This window comes from Wyeomyia smithii, chromosome 3 (assembly GCF_029784165.1).
Source record: "Wyeomyia smithii strain HCP4-BCI-WySm-NY-G18 chromosome 3, ASM2978416v1, whole genome shotgun sequence".
Taxonomy (NCBI): Eukaryota; Metazoa; Arthropoda; class Insecta; order Diptera; family Culicidae; genus Wyeomyia; species Wyeomyia smithii.
In genome coordinates, this window is record NC_073696.1 from 82109605 (window position 1) to 82134523 (window position 24919).

Below are 24919 nucleotides of genomic sequence, written 5' to 3' on the forward strand. Positions count from 1 at the left end.
TTGTTTTTTTTTACAATCAACCAGTAAAATTTTAAAGAATGTTTTTTAAATTAAAAAGTTTAATTGCCCTGTAAACATAGTAAAAACCAATCGAAAAGAACATTTTTTCTAATATTTTTTATTTATTCTAGCTATAAATTTAACCTACAAATACCATAAAAAATAAGCGTAAAACTTAGGTACGAAAAGTTATCGTTTCAATTTGCACCGTGCACCGCCGTATGTTGTAACCTTTCTGGGCTATCGTATGTGCTGCGACTAGAATTTTCGACGTATTGGCGATGGGGTCTACGGGAAGGTAAAATAAAAAAAAAATAACCTGGTCGCGTAATATTCATATACAGTTCCACTAGTGTCACTTACCAACCATTAGGTGGACAGTCATCACATTCAGTCCGGTCGTAATGCTCCACACGTTCAGATCATGGACAGCTTTGACGCCCGATATGCTCTCGAGCTCAGCGCTAAGCTTATCAACCGCAACACTGTCCGGCACTGCATCCAGCAGTATTCGCATGGAATCTCGAAAGATCCGCACGGTAGTAATCAGCACAATCAGTGAAAATAGGAAGGTACAAATAGGGTCGACTATTTTCAGAGTCGGCTGTGGACGAAGGGTTGGATTAGAAAATGTTGAACAGCATAACGAAGTTTTGGAAGTTTACCTTAAACTTGATGATGATGGCAGCGATCAGCACTCCAACGCTCTGAATAAAATCACCAATCACGTGTATAATGGCAGCCCTAACGTTGAGATTTTCCTCTCCGTGCTGCTGATGGTGGTGAGTCGAGCAATCTTCGTCACTCGAAGACAGGTCTTCAGTATCACAGCTTTCCCTTCTGTTTTGGCTAACGGTAGACCAATCATCGGCGTCTATTTTATTGTAGAGCAGCTTGCTGGAGCTGATCAGATCTGGAGAATTGGTTCCATCTAAGCTCATTCGCTGTCGCAAAGCTTCGCTTTTTAGTTTAGTTCTAGCTATGTACAAAATATTGTCTAAATTCGTAGACGAAGTGCTTTTAACTGTGAACGAATTGTGTCTAGTAGGTGGCAGCGAGGTGTGTGGGCTGCCGCTTGGAGTGGGGGGCAAGTTGGGAATAGTTAGTTGCTCCATTTGATCGGTCCGTTTTTCGTCGTATAGTTTGAGCTTATCCAAACGAGGTTGCGGTTTCTTTTTACGCGGTGAATGAGATCGAGAACGGGACTGCGGAGGAACTACCGATATGGAACTTGGAACTGACTTGTGCGTGTGACCATGGGAATGACCGTGGGAATGGCCATGGGAATGACCATGCGAGTGGCCGTGTGAGTGGCCGTGATGAGAGTGCGGCACTACGGAACACGATCCATGCAAGATGAACGCTGTGGCGATGTTCATTACTACACCTAACACAGCCACTATTATCATAGTGTTGGCGTCAATTTCGTAGTCATTACTAAGCAGTCGCTGGACGGACACCACCACCAGCAACACCGTGAGAGACCAGATACCGAAGATTGACAGTAGGGCACCGAGGACCTCTGGAAGATAATAGAAAATAGGGAGATTAAAAACCCCGCATAAAGTTTCTGGTGCTTTAGCTCATGTAGAAATAAAAGTTTTTATATTTAGAATGGCCCTTCGTTTTAAATGATGAAAGATTCGAACAAAATCTGTTGATTATTATTGATCCAAAATTTGCTAGAAAAAATATTCATTACCTACTCGCCTATATCCGAAGGACATTCGCCCGTCGGGTGGTCTGTTTGATATCCAGATGGAAATAACCGCTATCAGAAAGCTAATGCAATCGGACAGCAGATGGGCGGCATCGGTCATGATAGCTAAACTCCCGGATATGTAACCTCCGACGAATTCGGCTAACTGAAATTAAGAGACGCTGTTAGCTTACGTTGAACCGACGTTTCGATATGCCTAATGTACTACACACTCACCATGAAGGCTAACGTGAAAACTATCGCCCAAATAAGTTTTCGCTTTTCAGTCTCTCCGTAAGATTCATCATTCTTTGAACTATGGTTGAATTTGCAGGTTGGATGTGCAAGCTGGAATACAGAAAAACAGCGTATTTATTTGAATATTAAAAATTTACATATTTATTTCTTCGTGTCTCGCGGTAGGTTTTATCATAATTTTACGTTCTTAGCGTAGGTCGCCATCACGTTCGTCGTCACGGTTATGGTCGTTTTATCCATATATGGTATACCGATATTCTATGAAGTGGCGATTAACTATGTCAATAATGTTGGCCTTTTTTAATAATATGTTTGGTAAGGTCTAGTACGGCAGCAAGCACATGTTTTTCGATTCGATTAGCTCCGATTTCTAGGTTGATGTAGTCAGTTCGTCGCGGAAGTATCCAGTATTTTCTCAACGAACGGGATAAAACAACTGCGCCAAGGCATTGAAAGCGCAGCTAAAGTCGAGTGAGTGTAAACTTTTTAAGTCAACTTCGGTTAACTGTCTCCGCGTACTACGTTGCTACGCATATTTGAGCGCTAGGCAACAAATTCGAAAAGTGTATCTATATCATAACAAGCCGAATAAACATATGACTAAACAACAAATTCGGCATTTCTCGTGATATTGAACGGTCAGTTTTTCGGCTCCGGCAGTTTTGCCGAAACTACAAGCATACAAGCATGTTTTTCTGCTGTAGAATTATTTATTGGCGACAAGAAAAATATACGGTGCCGATGACGCTTCTCATGACGTTTTATTATGTCCTATTCCCTCTTATTTGGGTTTGCCCCTGTGAACAGATTCGATCTAGCGAAATCGAAGATATTGGTTCGCATGGTTTTCGCTTTGGTTTATTGTGACGTTTCTGCGTGCCTACGATCACATTGGTTTGATCAAACCGATGAAAACTTTGTTTGAAGAGTAGACTAGCGGATTTCGCTTCCTATATATTGTGAGAATCGACCAATTTACAAGTAGAAATTTAAAACTTTTCACTTATTTAAATTTGGATTGTTAAGAATATAAATACACTAAGGTCGCTTTTTACGCGGTTTTGTTTACGCGGGTTTTTCACGCGGATTCCGGAATTTACGCGGTTTTTTACGCGGTTTCTTTTTACGCGTCACGTATCCCCCGCGTAAAAAGAGACTATACCTTGCTACTAAAGGAATGAGGATTTTTCAAAAATGTGCTTTAGCCTAGTGTGAGTAGGTTATGTAATAAATTCTGATATTTTTGTTAAATCCTTAGTAAATTTTGATCATTTTGGTCTGCCAAAGCTCTGCGAATATCATGTCCAGAATTTTTCTGTCAATACTCTGTTAATCTTGAGATCTTTGGCCAGGATTCTGATACCCTATCCAATCGATTTCCAGTTTTCAGCAAAGTTTCTTAGTTTAATGAGGGCCTTATTTTGAATGCTTAATTTAGTTCGTGATTTGGCCGCAGACATGGCACGGAATTTGTGTATCTCAAAATCTTTGAAATACACGAAAAATTTTCGTCACTTTTTTATACTTTATTGGTAGGAAAAACATCCGCGAAAAACGGATCGAGTTTATTTCTCAACTACTTTAAAAACTTATTCGGCACAGAACGATGGATTTATTTCGTTTATGTCAAGAGAAAACTAAAGAAATAATTAAAATATAAAAAATCTGACAAGCGATAAGAACACAAATTTTACAGAAAACTCGTCTAAGAGAAAATAAATTATATCGCAGCGCCACCTTTTAAGCATTCAAAGTGAAGTTCTAGCCCTACCAGACAGACAGACAGACAGACAGACAGACAGACAGACAGACAGACAGACAGACAGACAGACAGACAGACAGACAGACAGACAGACAGACAGACAGACAGACAGACAGACAGACAGACAGACAGACAGACAGACAGACAGACAGACAGACAGACAGACAGACAGACAGACAGACAGACAGACAGACAGACAGACAGACAGACAGACAGACAGACAGACAGACAGACAGACAGACAGACAGACAGACAGACAGACAGACAGACAGACAGACAGACAGACAGACAGACAGACAGACAGACAGACAGACAGACAGACAGACAGACAGACAGACAGACAGACAGACAGACAGACAGACAGACAGACAGACAGACAGACAGACAGACAGACAGACAGACAGACAGACAGACAGACAGACAGACAGACAGACAGACAGACAGACAGACAGACAGACAGACAGACAGACAGACAGACAGACAGACAGACAGACAGACAGACAGACAGACAGACAGACAGACAGACAGACAGACAGACAGACAGACAGACAGACAGACAGACAGACAGACAGACAGACAGACAGACAGACAGACAGACAGACAGACAGACAGACAGACAGACAGACAGACAGACAGACAGACAGACAGACAGACAGACAGACAGACAGACAGACAGACAGACAGACAGACAGACAGACAGACAGACAGACAGACAGACAGACAGACAGACAGACAGACAGACAGACAGACAGACAGACAGACAGACAGACAGACAGACAGACAGACAGACAGACAGACAGACAGACAGACAGACAGACAGACAGACAGACAGACAGACAGACAGACAGACAGACAGACAGACAGACAGACAGACAGACAGACAGACAGACAGACAGACAGACAGACAGACAGACAGACAGACAGACAGACAGACAGACAGACAGACAGACAGACAGACAGACAGACAGACAGACAGACAGACAGACAGACAGACAGACAGACAGACAGACAGACAGACAGACAGACAGACAGACAGACAGACAGACAGACAGACAGACAGACAGACAGACAGACAGACAGACAGACAGACAGACAGACAGACAGACAGACAGACAGACAGACAGACAGACAGACAGACAGACAGACAGACAGACAGACAGACAGACAGACAGACAGACAGACAGACAGACAGACAGACAGACAGACAGACAGACAGACAGACAGACAGACAGACAGACAGACAGACAGACAGACAGACAGACAGACAGACAGACAGACAGACAGACAGACAGACAGACAGACAGACAGACAGACAGACAGACAGACAGACAGACAGACAGACAGACAGACAGGCAGACAGACAGGCAGACAGACAGACAGACAGACAGACAGACAGACAGACAGACAGACAGTTTTTCTTGTTCAGGGCAGTCATGCAGAGGTGCCTGGATGACTGTCTCTTTCCGGACAGGTGGAAGCGGCAGAGGCTGGTCTTATTGCCGAAGGCTGGAAAACCGCCAGGGGACCCATCGGCATATTGGCCTATCTGCCTGCTGGACACCGCGGGCAAGGTGCTTGAGTGGATCATCCTCAACAGACTGGTGCGGTACACGGAGGGTGTACACGGTCTGGCAAGTACCTAACCAGTTCGGCTTCCGGAAGGGCAGGTCCACGCTGGATGCAATCTCTTCCGTCATCAAGACGGCGGAGGTGGCAATCCAGCGCAAGAGAAGGGGAATACGCTACTGCGCAATCGTCACGCTCGACGTGAAGAATGCGTTCAATAGTGCCAGTTGGGACTCCATAGCGCTCGCGCTCAGGAGCATCCATGTACCGGTGTCGCTGTACAAGATTCTGGAAAATTATTTCCAGAACCGAGTACTTGTTTACGACACGGAGGAGGGTCTTTTTTTAATAACTTTATTAAGGTGGCTTTAAGCCACCATAGAGAGGGTCAGAAGTGCGTTCCAATTACCGCAGGAGTTCCGCAAGGTTCTATCCTGGGCCCGGTGTTGTGGAATGTCATGTATGACGGAGTGTTGAAACTCAAGTTCCCTGTAGGGGTTGTGATCGTCGGCTTTGCAGACGACATTACGCTGGAGGTTTACGGCGAGTCTATCGAGGAGGTCGAGTTGACGGCCGCGCACTGTATACGCAAGGTCGAGGACTGGATGCGCTCCAAGAAACTGGAGCTCGCGCATTATAAGACGGAGGTCACGGTTGTGAACAACCGTAAATCGGAGTAACAGGCGGTGGTCAGTTTCGGAGACTGCACCATCTCCTCGAAGCGATCCCTGAAGCTCTTGGGGGTTATGGTGGACGACAAGCTCACGTTCGGGAGTCACGTCGACTATGCCTGTAAGAGGGCCTCATCGGCTATTGCTCGTATGATGTCTAATAGCTCAGCGGTTTATGGCAGCAAGCGAAGACTTCTTGCCAACGTGGTTTCGTCCATACTTAGATATGGTGGGCCAGTGTGGTCCAGAGCGCTAGGTACTAACAATTACCGTGGTAAACTGGAAAGTACCTACGGGCTCATGTGCCTGAGAGTTGCGAGTACGCATCGTACGGTGTCATACGATGCAATCTGTGTCTTGTCCGGAATGATGCCTATCAGCATCGCCATCAAGGAGGACAGAGAGTGTTTCGACCAACGTGACACAAGGGGCATACGGTCATTCTCGATGCTCCGCTGGCAGCGGGAATGGTCCAACTCCACAAAGGGTAGATGGACGCACCGACTCATATCGGAGATATCCGGCTGGGTCGGGAGACGACATGGTGAAGTGAACTTCCACCTGACACAAATCCTGTCAGGCCATGGTTGTTTCAGGCAATATCTGCAGGTTCGGATACGCGGGGTCCCCCATGTGTCCCGAGTGCGTGGAGGAGGAGAAGACTGCTGAGCATGTCTCCTTCGTATGCCCCCGTTTCGTAAGAGCGAGGAGCGACACTCCGGGCAATCTAGTCCGGAGGATGTCCGACGACCCGGACATCTGGAACGTGGTCTGTGCGGCCGCCTCTCAGATTGTCCTGGAGCTGCAACGTGTGTGGCGGGTCAACCACCAACATGCCAGTGGTAGCTAACTACCAGTCTCCAAGTAGTTAGCTAGGAGGTTATAAGAGTAAAGAGGATGCATCACGCACAAAAGCCACTCCCCGACGTAATACTTAACCGTCGTTCCAGGAAGACCAGGGTTGGAGACTGGAGGGCTTTTAATGGGTCGGGACAGGGATCAGTAGGTGCCTGGGGGAGTTTAACTACCCCAGTATCTCTCCCCTAGTCTCATCCCCACACGCTGAGTTCTCTTCTCAGGTGTCTGTTTGTAGATTTCCCCGCCACCTTAAAAAAAAGACAGTTTTTCTTTACCAGCAAAAAAATTTTTTATGTAGAATTACGCCCGACTGCAACATAGAGGTACAAATTATAATACCGAAAACATCGACAGCCTCACGAATATTGTACACTTTCAAATAATTTAAGTTAGTTTCCAATGGGTTCACTTTTACATTAATCGATTAGAAAAATAAGTTATGCACACACTAAAATGCGGAGTATTGCGATTTTGTGATGCTAACTATTATACTATTGAAAACTGTAGAGCCTTGTTGAACGCATTTTTTGACCAATCAGAGCTGAAACAAGGTTTTCTTACCCATTACAGTCGATGCAAAAGTATATGAACGATTTGATTTTATAACCGACTTGTTGTTTGACTCGCTCTAGTCGACAGAGGCGCCACCGGAACAGACTTTTAGCAGTTACGTATAACAGCTAGCATGCAGACATTTAGTCTTCATTGTATAACCGACTACTGCAGCAAGAGAACGGTTGACGCTTACTGGAAACTGGCTTGACCCACAGCTCGCAGAATAGCAGTTGATTTTAGCGCAGCAAGGCTGAGCAGGTGATTCATTCGATCGCAGCATTCCATAGTAGACGGTCGAACCGGCGGACCACACTGCACATCATTACTGAACATGTCCGGACATGTTTGTAATTTTGTCCGGATCTCTCGCGCCTCGTTTGCCATTTGTTTCAGCCATTTACTGAAAGCAAACACCACCAGGTGTGAGTATGCCAGTAGCGTGTATGTATGATCGTTATGTCTTGCATGCTTGCTTTCAGTGTGTGCGGAGCGGAGAATAACAAGAGAACTAGAATCTTCCCTTGTATTCGAGAAATGGCAATTAAAATCAACGTTATCAATCAATTGATAAAAACCCCAAATTATTCCACCAAGCGGTGAGACCCAGCCTTTCTCATCATTGACACGAACACTTCAATTTTCAGAAAAAAATATACCTTGAAAATATTTGCTGGATTTACTTATCACTCTAAATTACAAAGTTTCGGTAGCCAACAGTGAAACTATACCGAACATTTAAAACATGACATTTAATCACATATAAACATACATTAACACATGCAAATAACATGGAATAAATATGTTTCAAATATATGACGCGAAACTTTTTTTTTGATCGTGGTATAATCGAAACGTCACTTTACTCATATTGACCCTTAACTAGCCCGTTCATCTAATATCAGTATAATTCAAATCGGTTGTGTAGTTTCTGGGATAATAAAGTTTCGTGAGTTTCACATTTTGATACATTACAGACGAAGTTACAGTTCGATTACAGTAAAGTGTTATGAGGCAACTAGACCTTTCATTTGACACTAATTTTGTGGAAATCGGTTCAGCCATTCTCGAGAAAAGCGAGTGAGTTTAAGTAGTCTTTGGAATATGTTTCTTTTATTAGCTGGATTTCACATTTTTAAACATAACAGGCAAAGTAATAGTCCGATTGCAAAAAAAATCAATATGGTCTTATGGGACAACTAGACCTTCCGTATGACACTGATTTTATAAAAATCGATCCAGCCATCATTGAGAAACATGAGTGAGATTAAATAGTCTCCAGAACACGATTCTTTCCATAACTTTCGAACCACACTAAATCTCTAAATTTATCTCTAAATAAATGTAAAGTTGATTTCTTTGCATCGTTTCTTTTACCTCCAAAATAATCAAAAACTGATAAGGAGACCTCCCAAGAAGATTAACTATTAGTTTTTGAGGAATGAGTTAAAATTATTTTATTTCTGTTAGATGGTGTACTATAATGTCCAAGAAAATGATAATGATGTATTCCTTAGGTTTAAACTACAAATAAATCGAAGTTAAAACATGTCTTGAGTATCTTCCTTTTTTTAAAGCATCAGTCTTTTTTTCTCAACCAAAATTAAGTCGGGTTAGTGAGTATTCCCATATTTTTTTTGGATTGTCGTTATTATTCTAACGGTTCATTTTTTTTTTTTGAAAATTTCGATTACAAGACTATGAGTGTCGTTACAAAATTTCAAATTGTACGCTCCAAGAAAATTTTTTATTTGAACTTTCTTCAAAAATACCAATCACAGCCACATTGGAACTAAAAAACTGATTCTTAGATTTAAATCTATTAATTTCGTTTTGGTTGGCAAATGGCTGGACACGTGTAACTTGAGACCCTAATGTGGCCATTCACCTCTGTCCAGCAACTCCTATCCCAACCTCCACGTGGTGCCGACCGGAATACGAGTAACCTTAGCGGAGATCGGGTAACCAACCCCGGTGGAAACTATGGTCGTATGCTGACTGGCAAGGGGGTCGTACGCGGCTGTATCCCCATAGGGGCGGCGTACAACAGCGTCTGACCCGGAGCGGGCGGCTGAATTATGGAATGCTGTATCCCGCCAGCTACACCTAAGATGGCAGCCCCATCAGCAGGATGTAGGTATCGCGACCCTGGTAAGGTAGCATACCGAAACCTTTCATCAACCACGAACAACGATTTTAGAAATACGGAACAGATCAATCGGCAAAGACCTAGGCTACGAACACGGAGAAAGATCAAGGTAAACGATTGGAAATTGGGTACTTGGAACGTCCGATCTCTCAATGAATCAGCGCGGGCTGGCTTGCTTGCTCGAGAACTACAGCGGCAGGGAGTCGAAATCGCAGCGATTCAGGAGGTTTGGTGGCCAAATTCCGGAGAAAGGGAATTCCGTGCAGTAGACCCTATTGCACGCACTTCTTTCAAGTACCACATCTACTACAGTGGCGGCAAAGCAGCGGAACGGGGCGTCGGTTTCGTAGTGCTGGAAAATCAGAAAACAAGAGTCATCCGGTGGAGGCCCGTAGATGACCGTATAGGGGACGGGACACGAGGCATATGGACGCTAGGCATATGGATGTTAGGCATAGTATGCTAGGCATACAGACGCGAGGCATAATGGATGTGAGGCATAATGGATACGAGGCATACTGCCACAAGGCATAACGGACGCGAGGCCGAATGGACGCGAGGCCGAATGGACGCGAGGCCGAATGGACGCGAGGCCGAATGGACGCGAGGCCGATTGGACGCGAGGCCGAATGGACGCAAGGCCGAATGGACGCGAGGCCGAATGGACGCAAGGCCGAAAGGACGCGAGGCCGAATGCGATGTTGTACGATCGCATGAGATCCAATTATGTAGTTCAGGTGTTATTATATTCCTAAAGAGTTTAAGTTGGGTATAATACCTTTCTTGAAATCATGCGGCGAAGACGCATAATCGAGGGCAAGGAAACGAGGCGGCACTAAGCCGCCGTGGCTTCCGCAGTCCGAGCCGGCCGCCGACCCGCCGTCGGAAGCGGCGGCCTCTCGCACCCAAACGACTGATCTACTGGTTTGCTAGGTCTACTCAAACGGAGTTTTCTTCCCTTAGTTAAGTCCGAACGAGCGGTAGCGAGTAAGGACAGCATTCGCTCGGACAGCGAGTCGGCCGAAGGCCGCGAGTGTATTGCTTTTCAAATGACACTTTGAAGCGAAATACATGTTATCGAATGCTGTGTTGATGATGACGATAATAACACATTCCATATCACTTCCCCTTGGCCTTGTGTCCTTTCGGCCTAGCGTTTATTCGGCCTCGCGTCCGTTCGGCCTCGCGTCCATTCGGCCTCGCGTCCATTCGGCCTCGCATCCGTTCGGCCTCGCGTCCATTCGGCCTCGCGTCCATTCGGCCTCGCGTCCATTCGGCCTCGCGTCCATTCGGCCTCGCGTCCATTCGGCCTCGCGTCCATATGCCTCGTGTCCGTATGCCTGCCGTCCATTATGCCTAGCGTACTATGCCTCGCGTCCGTATGCCTCGCGTCTGTATGCTTAACGGGGTGTCATCGACCGTATATGCGTGTTGAGGATTAAGGGCAAATTCTTCAACTACAGTTTAATCAACACCTACGCACCGACAAACGACAAATCCGATGAAGTCAAAGATGAGTTCTATGACAAGCTTGAGCGAATCTATGACGAGTGCCCAAAACACGACGTAAAAGTCGTCATCGGAGACGCAATCGCACAGGTTGGGAGGAAGGAATTCTTCCGTCCGGTCATTGGAAGGCATAGCCTCCACTCGTCAACCAATGAAAACGGCCTGAGGCTGATAAACTTTGCCGCGGCCAGAGGAATGGCCATATGTAGCTTCTATTTTCCACGTTTGAATATTCGGAAACACACCTGGAGGCATCCAAATGGAGAAGCCTGCTCCCAGATCGATCACGTACTGATTGACGGTCGGCACTTTTCGGATGTTACTGATGTTAGGTCTTTTCGGGGACCAAACATTGACTCTGACCATTATCTCGTCGTTTGTAAGATCCGCGCACGGTTGTCGAACGTGCTGAAATCTCGCACAGAGAGGACGACGCGTTTCAACATTCAGCGGTTGAAAGCTGATGGCGTGGCAGCAGAATACGCCAGAGAGCTGGATCAACGGATCGCAGAACAGCAGGAGGAAGGAGTGGAAGACATAAATGGGCTGTGGAGCAGTATTCACGGCGCCATCGAAACGACTGCGAGAGATGTGGTAGGTACGACGCGTGGAAGGCAGCCTAACGGCTGGTTCGATGCCGAGTGCCAGAGAGCGACAGATGAGAAGAACCGTGCCAGGAGCCGCATGCTCACTGCGGCTACGCGTCAGAACAGAGAGAGGTACAGGGTGGCAAGAGCTGCTGAAAATAGAACCCACCGTCGGAAGAAGCGCGAGTACGAGGAGCAGGTGCTCGCCAGCGCAGAGGACAGCTATGCTCAAAACGACGTGCGGAGATTCTATAGAACTGTCAACAGAGTCAGAAGCAGGAATTTCCCGGTGCCGGTCATGTGTAATGACAAGGACGGCAACCTGCTTACTGATAAACCGACGGTTGCAGCCAGGTGGAAGGAGCATTTTCAGGCGCTATTGAACGGTGAGGTACCGGATGAGCAGAGCAGGAACAGGATGACGATTATGAGTGACGGACAAGCTGTGGAGCCACCAACACAGGAGGAGGTGAAAAAGGCGATTAATGAGCTGGAAAACGGCAAGGCCGCTGGTAAGGACGGTATCCCGGCCGAACTTCTAAAAGCGGGAAGCGAGCGGCTGTACTATGCGGTCCACCAGATAATACTAAGAATCTGGGCGGATGAACAAATGCCGAACGACTGGTTGGAAGGCCTCATATGCCCTATCTATAAGAAGGGCCATCGATTGGATTGTGGCAACTATCGAGGGATAACGTTGCTCAACTCCGCATATAAAGTGCTCTCCCGTATCCTGTTCTTCAGATTGAGACCGCTAGCGGAATCTTTTGTTGGCGAATACCAGGCTGGTTTCCGACAAGGGCGTTCCACGACGGATCAAATTTTCACCCTGCGACAGATCCTCGATAAGTTCCGGGAGTACAACTTATCGACTCACCATCTTTTTGTGGACTTCAGGGCGGCATACGACTCAGTGAAAAGAAACGAGCTGTGGCAGATCATGCTGGAACACGGTTTCCCTGCGAAACTAATAAAGCTGAGTCGTATGACACTGGAGGGATCAAAATCGTGCGTGCGGATAGCTGGCGAGACTTCAGCCGCGTTCGTAACGTTGGATGGACTGAAGCAGGGGGATGCGCTCTCCAACCTACTGTTTAACATCGCTCTTGAGGGTGCAGTACGAAGAGCAAACGTCGAAAGAAACGGTGCGATCATCACAAAAACTCACATGCTTCTTGGCTTTGCGGACGACGTCGATATCATCGGTATCAACCGTAAGGCCGTGGAGGAGGCCTTCGTACCTTTTAAGAGAGAAGCAGCGAGATTGGGACTTGTCATTAACTCTGCCAAAACGAAGTACATGGTAGCTGGCAGAGAGCGTGGGAGTCCCCGTGGTGTTGGTGCTGAGGTGGAGATAGATGGGGAACGATTTGAAGTGGTTGACGAATTCGTTTATCTTGGTACGCTTGTGACATGTGACAACGAAATGAGCCGTGAAGTGAAACAACGAGTTGCAGCTGCGAACAGGGCTTTCTACGGACTGCGTAACCAGCTAAGGTCCCGTAGTTTGCAAACTCGCACAAAACTAGCGCTGTATAGGACGCTGATACTCCCGGTGGCCCTTTACGGACATGAAGCATGGGCGCTGAAGGAAGCTGATCGACGAGTGCTCGGAGATTTTGAGCGTAAAATTCTGCGATCGATACTTGGCGGTAAACTGGAAGACGGAGTGTGGCGCAGACGCATGAATCACGAGTTGAACCAGGTATACAAACATGCTGATATAGTGAAGGTAATACAGCGGGGCAGGCTGCAGTGGGCTGGACATGTAGCCAGGATGCCTGACGAGAGAGCCGCCAAAACCATCTTCAGTAGAGAACCAGAAAGAGGCCGTCGACTCTGTGGTAGGCCTCGCACGCGGTGGATGTGCGCGGTGGAAGAAGATGCACGATCTGCTGGTGTACGGGGAGACTGGAGAACGGCTGCTCAAGACAGAAGAAGATGGACATCTCTAATTCGTTCGGCCCTGGACCGGTGAATGGTCCGTTTGCCAAAAAAGTAAAGAAAGTAAATTTCGTTTTACGTCCTAGACAAAGTTTACTAATTTTGTTCTCATTTAGTTAACGACTCCTTTAAAAAACTGCCTGCTATGGATTTGAAGAGGTTCTTGCCTTGCACTGATAGTGAAAAAACAACAAAACATAAGTGTGTAGCTTTTAAACTAAAAAAAAGTGGAGCTGGAAAGATACCAACAAATAGTCAGATATTTTTAGAGCGTTGATGTTAAAATGAAACATTAATAACAGTCAGTTTTTTGCAATTTCTAGCTCAAAACAAGCTTGTGTGGACAGCACTTTATAAGCATATACGACAGCATAACAATTCAGCTTACTGATAATAATAGAATCGGAGGTTAGCAGAGTGCTGAATTTTTGCGAACGATGAGGATAACAAAATTAACACTGGTGAACACAGATTTTGCTCTAGAGCTCAAAATGGAAAAAAATGAAAGGTAACTTTTGCCTAGACTTGAACGAGTTTTCCCATATGCCAATGTTAAAGCGATTAACTCGATCAGCACTTACTATGCTGCACTTTGACGAACTTCTGCATACACTAGGGGCTTTAACATTTACAGGAATGGGTGAAAACTAATAATATTTCTAGGACAACTATTTTGAGGCTGAGGGCAACACTTTGCTGCTTTTGTAGACCAGTGTTATTTTAAAACTCGAATTGACCTTTTGCGATTTGCATATTTTTTAAACCGCTGAAGACATAATTATTGACGTATGTTGGATGAACGCTAACGCTAACCAACTGGTACATGTCCAAAACAGACTCGGAATTTAGAAAAATAAACATTTCTTATACGGTAATTTTGACGGTGCGAAAAATAGTTTAGACCAGGGTAACCGAAGTACTAAAATGGGGTTTAATAAATCAATTGGCTAGTCTCCAATCGACACCGTTATCGATTGATAAGCAGTACGTGCAAGCAGACGTTGGTCTGTGCGTACGTTGAAGCTATTTTAAATTTGATAATCATCGTATTTTGAAGTTTTCTTGTGGAGTGATTTAAGATAAAAATACTGCGGATGATGCTTAGAGGGAATACCAACGTGTTTTCATATCTGAGTAAATTCATAGTTGTACAACAATTGAACGGAAATTAACGATAAGCATACCCGATAGCTGATGGGAAACATTTTTTTTTGTTTTCAAGATCATATCAACGTGAATAGAAACATGATAAGCATCTAGTCGCAGGGGTAATGATAATAGTTAGTAGGTAAAACTGCAACTGCACACTCCGTAAACATGTTATAACAATTTTCAACAGAACTAAAATGGTAACTGTGTTGTTACCTTTTGATTAGTGATATCAATATATCATATGAAGAGTGCGGACGCATAAACAATGCACTCACGTGGTCACATACACACTCACATTTTACTTCATTACAACGAATTTTGTTTACCCGCTCCGGTGTGCTGCAAATTGATCGCATAGTGACGACGAGGTTCGCGAACAGTGGCAAATCGAATCGTTCATCGGTCAGCTGTTGCCGCAACAATGCCTCCTCTGTACCCACCTCTATCGTATATCTACGTACTGAGGGGCGAAAACATTTCGTGGACGTTCATTTGTAATACAGCACACCTTGCACCCTGGCTATACCCTATTGCAGCTTGAACTGTGCCAATAAGGCAAATTTTTCAGATATCGTAAGCGGCAGATAAGCGGTAACGACAACCACAACAACAACAATACTTCAGTCATTAATTGGTGCCACCTTACAAGTAGAATTAGCAAGAAGCACAGTTGAACTTGTTCCCAGCATGGGAATGTGATAATGTTGGTACTTTAGCAACGGAATACCTGCTTTGATGACAATGAAACATCCAAGTACCTTTTCGAATACAATGCACTCTGCAATAAGAGCTTTAAAAAGACCCATTTCCACTGGCGTGCTTAGATCGCAAGAGATGGTCGGGCACGAAACTTCTATAGGGTAACCTTTAGTGAAGCCGTTGGAAGAAAGTTCGCATTGCGATTTGTTCATTCATTTGCTCTGCGGTAGATTCATTTTCATCATTTTAGTTTACATTTTCAGGTCGTCTTTGCTTTGATCTTGAGTATCTAACTTTTAAGAGGAGAGGGTGTAGTTTGAAATGACCGAAGATTTAGTTTAGTAGAATTATTTAGGTTTCAGTTACGCTGTTGATTTATTAGAGCAAAAAAGAAATGCCGTAGAGGTTATCAAGCTGTTATGCAAAATACAAAAAAAATGTCAGTCATTTAATGTGATAAAGGGCCGTTGTGTTTGTGTTCTTGAGGTATGCAATTAATTGTTGCAAAATTTGACTTGATGACCTTTTTGTGAGACAAACGAGCGGAAATTTGGAACAAATCTAGCTCATTGTTAAATATCTGGCAAATTTTAAAGTTTGTCTCGAGCGTTTTCAAAAATCTGGAAAATCCAGATTTCCAACTTTGGTTCCAAATGAAAGAACCGTATTCAATATGTTCTAACGTGTCTTAGCACCAATCGCTGCTCAAATTCAAGTTGTTTTGATAGATTTAATTATGTGCTTATTAAATTAAAACTATGAGAGCCGTCGTGTGTTAGGTCAGTTGGTTTTGGAAACATCTTGAAATCGGTTTTTTGTTCGATGAGTTTGTATTATATAAAGAGAGAACTAGAAAATTATAGTGTGGTATTATTGAAGCAAAAGGAAGAACAAAGGATATGTTTATTATATATTATGTTTTCAGTTTCAAAAATAAATATAATTTTCAGGAAGCTATATCCAAGTCCAAAAGTTTACTTGCCAGCAGGTATTTCATAATACTGACTCGCTGTTAGAAATAATCGACTAGTGACACGAAAACCGAAAACAAATAAACTGAAATGAATCATTAAACTCATCCTCTATTCAGCCGCAGAGCATTACAGTCTTGTTTAATATTTCACACACGTGCAGAGTGATTAGAAACAATTTATTTGGTTGGATGCATCCGTGATGAGTAGTTTTGAAGTCGTGAATGGCATTCACCATTTAATTTTATCTTTTTTTAATTACCCGCGCAGTTTTGATTGGTTGATTGGTTAGTGTTCGAACACTTTTTGATTACCATTGTTTGTTAGTAAGAGACATAAATACTACTTGTTTCGTGATAGCAATTGCAAACGCGATCAAGGAGCTCACTAGCAAATTGTAAGAACTTCTCCATTTCTTCAGCCTGACATTAAAAAATGAAGAAGCAGATTGTAGAATGTGACGTCAATATCATGTACTTACCGTTTACGCTCATCCCACACCCGATCGATTTTAGCACATCTTTGTGAGATTCAGAAGCGAATAATTTACAATGAGTTTAGCAAATTACGAAAAGGCTCTTTTAGTGGTATCATTAGCAGTCTTCTAATTTCACAATAAGTTTTCTATCTTTGTTTACAAACCAACAAAATGCATCATTTTCTAAAATCTGCAAAAACATCTCCTAAATTAGCAGCTAAATTCGAGCACTATCGATTTGATTAGTGTTTTAAGATGGGAATTTCTTATATTTATAAAAGGTTTTTTTTTAAAATGTTTTGTATATCGAAAACCAATCTATAAGCAAAAAGCAACATAACTCTTGCTGTAGATCAACAATTTTTTTTGACATTTGAACATTTTGATGTGCATAATGGAGTGGAGAGAGGACTTGTGCGGAACTGGCGAGAAGAGCATCTACCATCAAATAAAATGTAAAAAAATTGTTTTAGAGGTTTACAAATGTCATTTTAGACAAAAAAATCAATTTTTGATTTCTAAGGTTAGAAAAATCCGAAGCCAAAGCTTCTGAGCTTATGTTCCGAACCTTTGATGTTGTTACAAAATATTATTTTTGGAGGTTTTATATGTATGCGCGTATGTATGTGGTCCCCGTGGCTCTGTGGTTAGCGATGTCGGTCGGTTAGCTCTCCCACACGGTTGTCATATCGGGTTCGATTCCCGATCGAGTCGAGGATCTTTTCAAACTGGAAATTTTCTCGACTTAGTACAGTAGAGTGTGTGTGTATACAACACGCAAAATGTGCCAAAACCAATATCGATAACGAATTCTCTCAACTAATTTAGTTGATTGAGACCCCTATTAGCCTCACAGGCTAGCGTGCGAATTTGTTTTATATGTATGCGCTCGGGTAAGTAAATTTTGGTTAGTGCAATTCAATGCCCTGCTGCAATCTGTCACCTCTATCGAGAACGTGCCTATCTCAAGCTCTCCGTTTTGATAACCATGATACGCGTAATTTTAGTGAAGATCGGGTTCCAGCTCCGGTGGGCCACATGTGCCAGCTGAGAAAAGTTTTCGTACACGTCTGTTTTCCCATATTGGGCAGCGTTTAACAACGTCTGATCCGGAGCGAATAGTTATAATATATGCTTTTTGCCAGATTTCCATTTTGTTGAAAAGAATAACGTGTTCACGTGGATGAAGCCCCAGTGGAATCTGTTCCGGAACGAACATTTCGAGGGCATCTGACCAAAATACCGAAAGTCATACAAACGGTCTGTGGAAGTAATTTTATAAACTTTGAAAAGACTATTGTGAGCAGGGCTCAACATTTTCGAAACAAAACAATGGAACTGATTGTTTTGGGCTATCATTTCGATTCGAACAGTTTCATTTTCACTTGTTTCCTTCCAGCTGCTGTCATCGAATCACTTCTTTGTCTCTTTCCCGTCTGTTGTTCATCGGATCGTTTCAAATGAAACTGATGACTATTTCAATTGGCGGAGAGAGTGACAGAGAGAGTGACGGAGAGAGAGACTCTTTCATTTCCTTCAGCGTCTCAATTGAAACTAGCTCCGCATCGCGTCGTTTGACGATAGATTTTTCATACCGCAAGCCGTGGAGAAAACGGCAATGGCATCCAATAAATACGTCACGCAAGTTCCGATCAATATTTCGGATTTTTTTTCACTGTTGATCACTGGCGCTGCGTAACCACTTTGTATTGTGAAACTGGTTTTGATGTCCTCCGTTTCATACCGTCACGGTTTTTTTTTCTCTCCCTCTTCCATATATTTGCGCGAAGTACTGTATGAAAGCCCCCTATCTCCGTTAGCGCTCATTGTCATTTTCAATTGAGAATCGTCATGTGAGAGTGATGGTGATAATCTTCTCTTTCAATTGAAACGCATTTGTATCATTTTCTAGCCCTTCAGTTGTCAAAATCAAAGCAAGAGCTTCCGAGTAATTTTCATGTGACTCACGAAGAGCTTTAAAATGATACAAAAGCTATAACCTGATACTTGTCAATTGAAAACGACTTTGTCAGGCTCTGATTGTGAGATTCATTTTAATAACTGATAAAGTTACTCAGCTCTGGAACATATCCTCGAAAACCGGATTTATGGGAGAAAACGAGTTCTTTCGGAGAACCGCTAACGCTAATTTGAAGGTAGATCAGTTAATAAATCTTTTGGCGTTAAAACTATCGAAATAGGAAGAAAATTGCAAAAGACGCAAAAAGTTTAATTTGTGGGTACCCGAGTACCCCGCCAAGCACATAATGGAAGATTTTGTATCCGAAGAGTTATCACAACACGATACTCATCCAAGAATCCTAGTCCCATAGAGAGAACATTCCTGAGGATTGTTTTTAGAATCCCTTTTCGCTGACGCTCACGATTCCAATGAGAGAAATTCTCGGGAATCTATGCGAAATCTGTGTGTTCGTGCGGTTGACGTCCCGGGTAGAATTAATTCATATATATCCGGACGAACACATACGATTCGCATAGATTCCATAGGATTCCTCACAATGGGTCTACAAGGTATCCTGGAAAAGGAATCCTCAGGAAGGCCCTGTATGTGGGACTAGGATTCTTAAATGAGCATCGTGTTATGGGAATTCTTCGGATTCCATAGTGGAATCCTACAGAATCCGATGGACTCTCACTTTCGTAAGAATGGCCTGAGGTTGGTGAACTCTGCCGCAGCTAGAGGTATGGAAAACTGTAGCACATACTTTGCATGGAACGATATCTGGAAGCAAGACCGAAAAGATTCTCCACCAACGTAAGAAACATGAGTACCGCGAACGAGTATACAGTACTGTGAATGGAGGCATACTTCTCCAGGTACGACACAACGGCGTCAGGAACTAGACTGTACCAATTACTGCTATGTGCAAGGACAGGGAAAGGAACCCGATAACTGATGAGACACTAGTGACTATGCGTTGAACGGTGAACAGGGTAGAGCTGTCGAGAAAAAACGGAAGAGAAATGGAGGGTGATAGACAAGCTTGGTTGAGATCAAGAAAGCTTGTGCAGAACTAAAAAGTCACAAAGCAGCTGGAAAGGACGACCTCCCACCCGAATATATTAAAGTCGGGAGTTACTCGGGAGAGATTCCATAAATATTTCGAGTAAATCGGTAGATTCTACGGATTTTTACGAATTTTTATGGAACTACCCATCTACTGTTCCGTAGAAGTAATACAAATCCGCAGATCTGGCAAGCCAGGAAGTGACCAGCTGTTGTGTTCAATCCATCGGCTCATCCTTAGAGTTTGGGCCGAAGACAAACTAACGTTTGCATTAAAAAAGTGGACAAAAATTGTCGATTTTTCATGGGTTTACCTCCACACGCACTGACGAAACTACCCATGCAGCTTCAATCATAGGAACTCACGAGTCATTTGGCAGCTTTATCAGGTTCAGTCGATATGAACAACAATCCGAGCATCGAGAGCTCGGTTCCGGACGGCCTATGACCCTGAGCGACACGAATCTCCAAAAGGTGCTGAAGAGGAAGATAGAGGGAAAAGTGGCTACATCGCTGCGTGCGCTTGGTCGGAAGGCCGGTGCAATCGGCCAATCAGTGAAAAAATACCTGGCGAACAAGGACATACATGTCAGGAAGCGGTAGTCCCGTCCACTAGTCTCGGAGCTGCAGGCAATGACGCAGCGGCAGAGACTGAAAAGATTGCGTCGTTCATCAAGAAGTATCATAAGGGTGGAAACGCCATGTTCTGGCTGGATCAGGCGTCGGCCCACTACTCGAAGCGATCGTTGGAGGAGAAAAAGTGGCTGAATATCGATATGATACCCAAGCCGGCGAACCCGCTCAAAGTCCCCCAACCGCGTCACATCGAGAATTTTTCGGCAAACCTAACAATTCTCTAGCAATTTTGGTGTCGCGAAAACTAAGGAGAAGTTGTAAAAACGAAGAAAGAACTCAAAAACATACCTAACGCATGTTTTTGCCGCTATGGCAAATGTTTCGATTAACTGCCGGAAGGGCAAGGGCGTTGACTTTTTTGCAAGTCAGCTAATATAATTACCATCCATGGAAAATTTATCAAACTTAATTTTCTGTCTTGGTTTTTTATCACCATCCGAGAAAAGAACTTTTTTGAACGATTTGCTCAGTCTACAAGGAAGGCCACCGATTCGCATTATCGAGGCATAACACTCCCTAACTCTGCGTCTGCATACATGTTTATCTCGAGCATCCTGCTTTTTATAGACTGAAACTGTTATGAAAAGCTTTAGTTGGATAGTACCACAGTGGCTTTCAGGAAGAGCGATCTATAACAGATTAAATGTTCTTGTGTCAAATCCATGACAAGTTTAGAGAGGTTAACTTGCAGACTCACCATCTGTTTATAGACTTCAAGGCGTCATACGATTAAGTTAAGCGCACTGGGTTTTGGAAGAAACTTGATGGTTTTTCATCATGAGTCAGGATAGCGGGCATCATTTCTGTCCGGTTGGACGGTCTTAAGAAAGGTTACGGGTTTTCGGATCTGTCATTGTGTAGTACGGAGAGCTGGCGTGCAGTGGTGTCACTAACTCGAAGTCTTATATGCTCCTTGGATTTGCGAATGATCGATAACGATATCGATCGTCGATATTAAAGGCAGAGAAGTGGAAGAGGCGTGCATGCCTTTTGATAGGGAAGTAGCAAGAATATGACTTATCATCAATTCTACCAAAACAAAGAACGTGGTGGCTGGTAGGTACAGGGCGTGGAAGTTCTCTTGGCACTGAGGTTTTGGTAGTTAGGGGTAACTGTGAAGTAGTCGATGAATTTATGTATCTTGGTACTCTCGTGATGTGTGACAACGATGTTTGCCGCAAACAGGACCTTTTCGGTTCTGAGATCCCGCAGCATGCATATCCGCACGAAATTTGCACTATACAGAACGCAGATTCTTCTGATGGTCCTCTACAGCCATGAGTGTTGGTCGATGAAGGAGGCCTATCGACAAGCATTTGAAATCTGCGAGGATAGAGTCCGGCGTTCCTGCAGTGTACCAAGCATAACAATAAGCGGACTTCATAAAACTGATAAAATACGGCAGACTATAATGGGCTGGCCACGTGGCACGAACGTTGGAGGGGGACCAGCGTAGATAGTTTTGAAAAAACTGTCGATCACAATAATATTCAATAGTAAACTACGTTTTTTTCCTGTGTGGGCTCATCACTGCGGCCAGAGATTAGATCTATTGTGATATTGCCCAAGTGTTTTCTGTACTCCGCACTTCATATTATTGGCAGTATCACTATTGAAGTAAGTAATACGCTTATCATTCATATCCGTGCTTGTGTGTAAGTTTTACCTTTCCGTTTCAAGCTTACTATTCTACTTTACCGAGCCTCTGTTCCTCCTAACAATATCGCCTAATTACAATTCCCTGGAGAGAGCTTTCATACGTTACTCACACCCGTTTTATTATAATAGGGACTTATTTTTGTTAGAAGGAGAGTCAACAGAGATACTGTAGAATTCAGATTAAAGGAAAGGTACTTGGTTGGAAGCCTGAGAATAAACCCATGGTAAAGTCCTTTGGCAACCACCAAATGACCTGATTCTACTGAGATTCGAGCCCACGACCATCCGCTCACCAAGGCGAACTTTGTAACTTTGCGGCTACGGAGCTCCCTCTAGTAAACTACTAAGTTATACAACCTAATAATTAGGATCAATAACATTCACATAGGTTTAGGCTTCTTAGAGAAAATTTTATTTGGTCGTCTCATACAAATAGAGAGAAGCAAACAGTGTGAGAGAAACAGCGAGTTAGAAAAGAAGATAGAGAGATAAGAAACAGAGTAAGAAAGTGTGTGTTTGAGAGAAAGAGACAGATAGATAGTGAGAAAGTCTTCTGTGGTTATCAGGCCCCTTAATTTTCTCTTATTAAGCAACCTGGAGACGCCCCTGTTATCCCCTATGAATGGTTATGTTTATGCATTTTTAGTAAAATTTTAGTTCATTGTAACCTAACTATGAAGCAGTTGTTAACTGAAGTAGAAAATTGACGTGCTTTGGATCAAGTTAAATGTCTAAATGTGTGTATTATAAACTAAGAAACCAAAATGTAATCTTTTCTGGCACAATCCTACCCTAGATTAAGCTAATCAGAATGTATAATAACTCGTAATGAAATACAATGCAAAAATCAGATAATGAATTTTATTCTTTTTATTATTTTAGTTGGAACAGTAATTGAAATTGACGGACATAGAAGACGTCCATTTCGTATTAATTGCTTTTATCTGTATTAAATATTCGATTTCATTTGAACAATTGTTGAAAATCTAACAATTCGCATGTTCTGTTGAAAATCTGTAACTCTTTCAATATACATGATATAAATAAATCAGAAAGGTGGCATTCTAGTGGGTGCAACAAAAGCAATACTCCTGCCTCGTTAAGCGGTTTTGCTCGAAAATAACCAATCAATTTATTGGAATTTACAATTTCGCTCCACTTATAAACAACATCCGATGTGTGAAAAAAATATGTGACACAATGATCTTTTTCTGCTGAAAAGCTGAGACAATATTGTACTTCATGAGTCCATGATAGCAGGTACAAATTTACCCACGTTCGATTGCCACTCTGTTGTGGCAGCCTGTGGTATTCGGACTTAAGAAACATTGCTCTTTCGTGGCTTAGAAACCGTCTAATCATTGTTACGTTGAGACCTTGTGTGCTCGCGGTTCCAACAGTCTGCTGGTGATATGCGATAAGCAGCCGTTCATGTCGATTTGCCATTGTTCGGTGAATAATGATAATAAAGTGTATTACATATATGGCTCAGTCGAATTCACAGTCAAAGTGCTCAGTGAACGCGTCTGCACTTTCTGGCATAGTTTTTTTGCTTTCACTATCTAACCGGTACTGACTTACGCTAGTAATAGACAATAGATTCTGCTGGCTCGATGTGTTGATCCCACCGTTTCCACTATCGTACATTTCGTCATCGCACGTAGTGCTGACTTGAAGATAAACAGACATTTTGGATTGATGTTTGTTTCTGGTACCGTACTGTATATCATCCACAGCGATATCGGCGATTTGCGAAAGTAATGTGGCGCGGTAACGTTTTCAGTTCAATCACTAACGGCACTTGATTGCTAGAGTAAACATATGCAGATCACTTCAACATTTGGGTTTTCCGATCGTAACGATTACCAAGTCGACTATCCGACCATGACCACAAAACTCTCAAACCAAACAGTTAAACCAGCTTTATATCATTTTCTCGTTCGACACGACGTCAGAAATTATCACTTTGATGAAACGTATATTTAACACTATGAGCCACTCCGGCACTCTCTTCACCACGATGTCGGTGGGGGAATGCGCCAAAAGTTTTGGATCTGATCGTCTTGATTCAACCGGCGCACGAGCCATACTGAATGAACTTTTCCATTCGCCCCGGCCATATATTCCACAGTAGCGGTCTGGTACAAATATCAGCAAAGCTATTGTGCACTGAAAGCTCGAATCAGTAAAGCACACAAACGCTGCGCTGTGGCTGCGCCTCTAGCTTTACCACTACGACTGCAGTGAGTGCTGATTTGATGGGTAGCGGAGCGCTGTAAGATTCGCAAGTTTTATAAAGAGTGAATTAGTGAAGCTATCAAATGAATCTGCATATGCCAGAGGCACACGTTTTTAATAGTTTTCATATTTGATATGAAATTTGTTTTACTATGATGAAATGTCTTATTGTCACAAATATCAGCTTATTCTGCCAGCTTAGCAAAGCCAAAGAAATAGAAATTTTTTCTATTTGAATTAAATTTTACAGGCCTTGTGAAGCGACGCAGGTTTAGATAACTATCTTCATTTTATTCTACCAAGGCTTAATTATACTTCATTTCATATGCAACTAGTTCGTCGTTGTGGCTCAGTGAAGATGGAAGTGCATGTTTGAAAAATATAAAATTTCATGTTTGGTAGACTATACCGATTGGATCAGTGTATGTAAACTATATTGAACCCGTAATGCAAATACTGATTGCTTTTTACAACTTTACGGAATGTGATAATAAATCTGTCGT

At 43.2% G+C, this 24919-nt stretch overlaps 1 protein-coding gene across 1 annotated transcript; it reads right to left on the reverse strand.

The window, feature by feature from the left end:
• Nucleotides 1–132: 132 nt before the first annotated feature.
• LOC129731925 (proton-coupled zinc antiporter SLC30A2) lies at nucleotides 133–24256 on the reverse strand. The gene is made up of 6 exons (XM_055692314.1): nucleotides 23760–24256; nucleotides 1937–2047; nucleotides 1703–1865; nucleotides 666–1522; nucleotides 364–604; nucleotides 133–288 (listed from the first exon to the last, which is right to left on the reverse strand). Exons 1-6 carry the CDS (start codon nucleotides 23865–23867, stop codon nucleotides 176–178), a joined length of 1593 nt encoding a protein of 530 aa, XP_055548289.1. The 5' UTR covers nucleotides 23868–24256; the 3' UTR covers nucleotides 133–175.
• Between the last annotated feature and the right edge of the window lie 663 nt (nucleotides 24257–24919).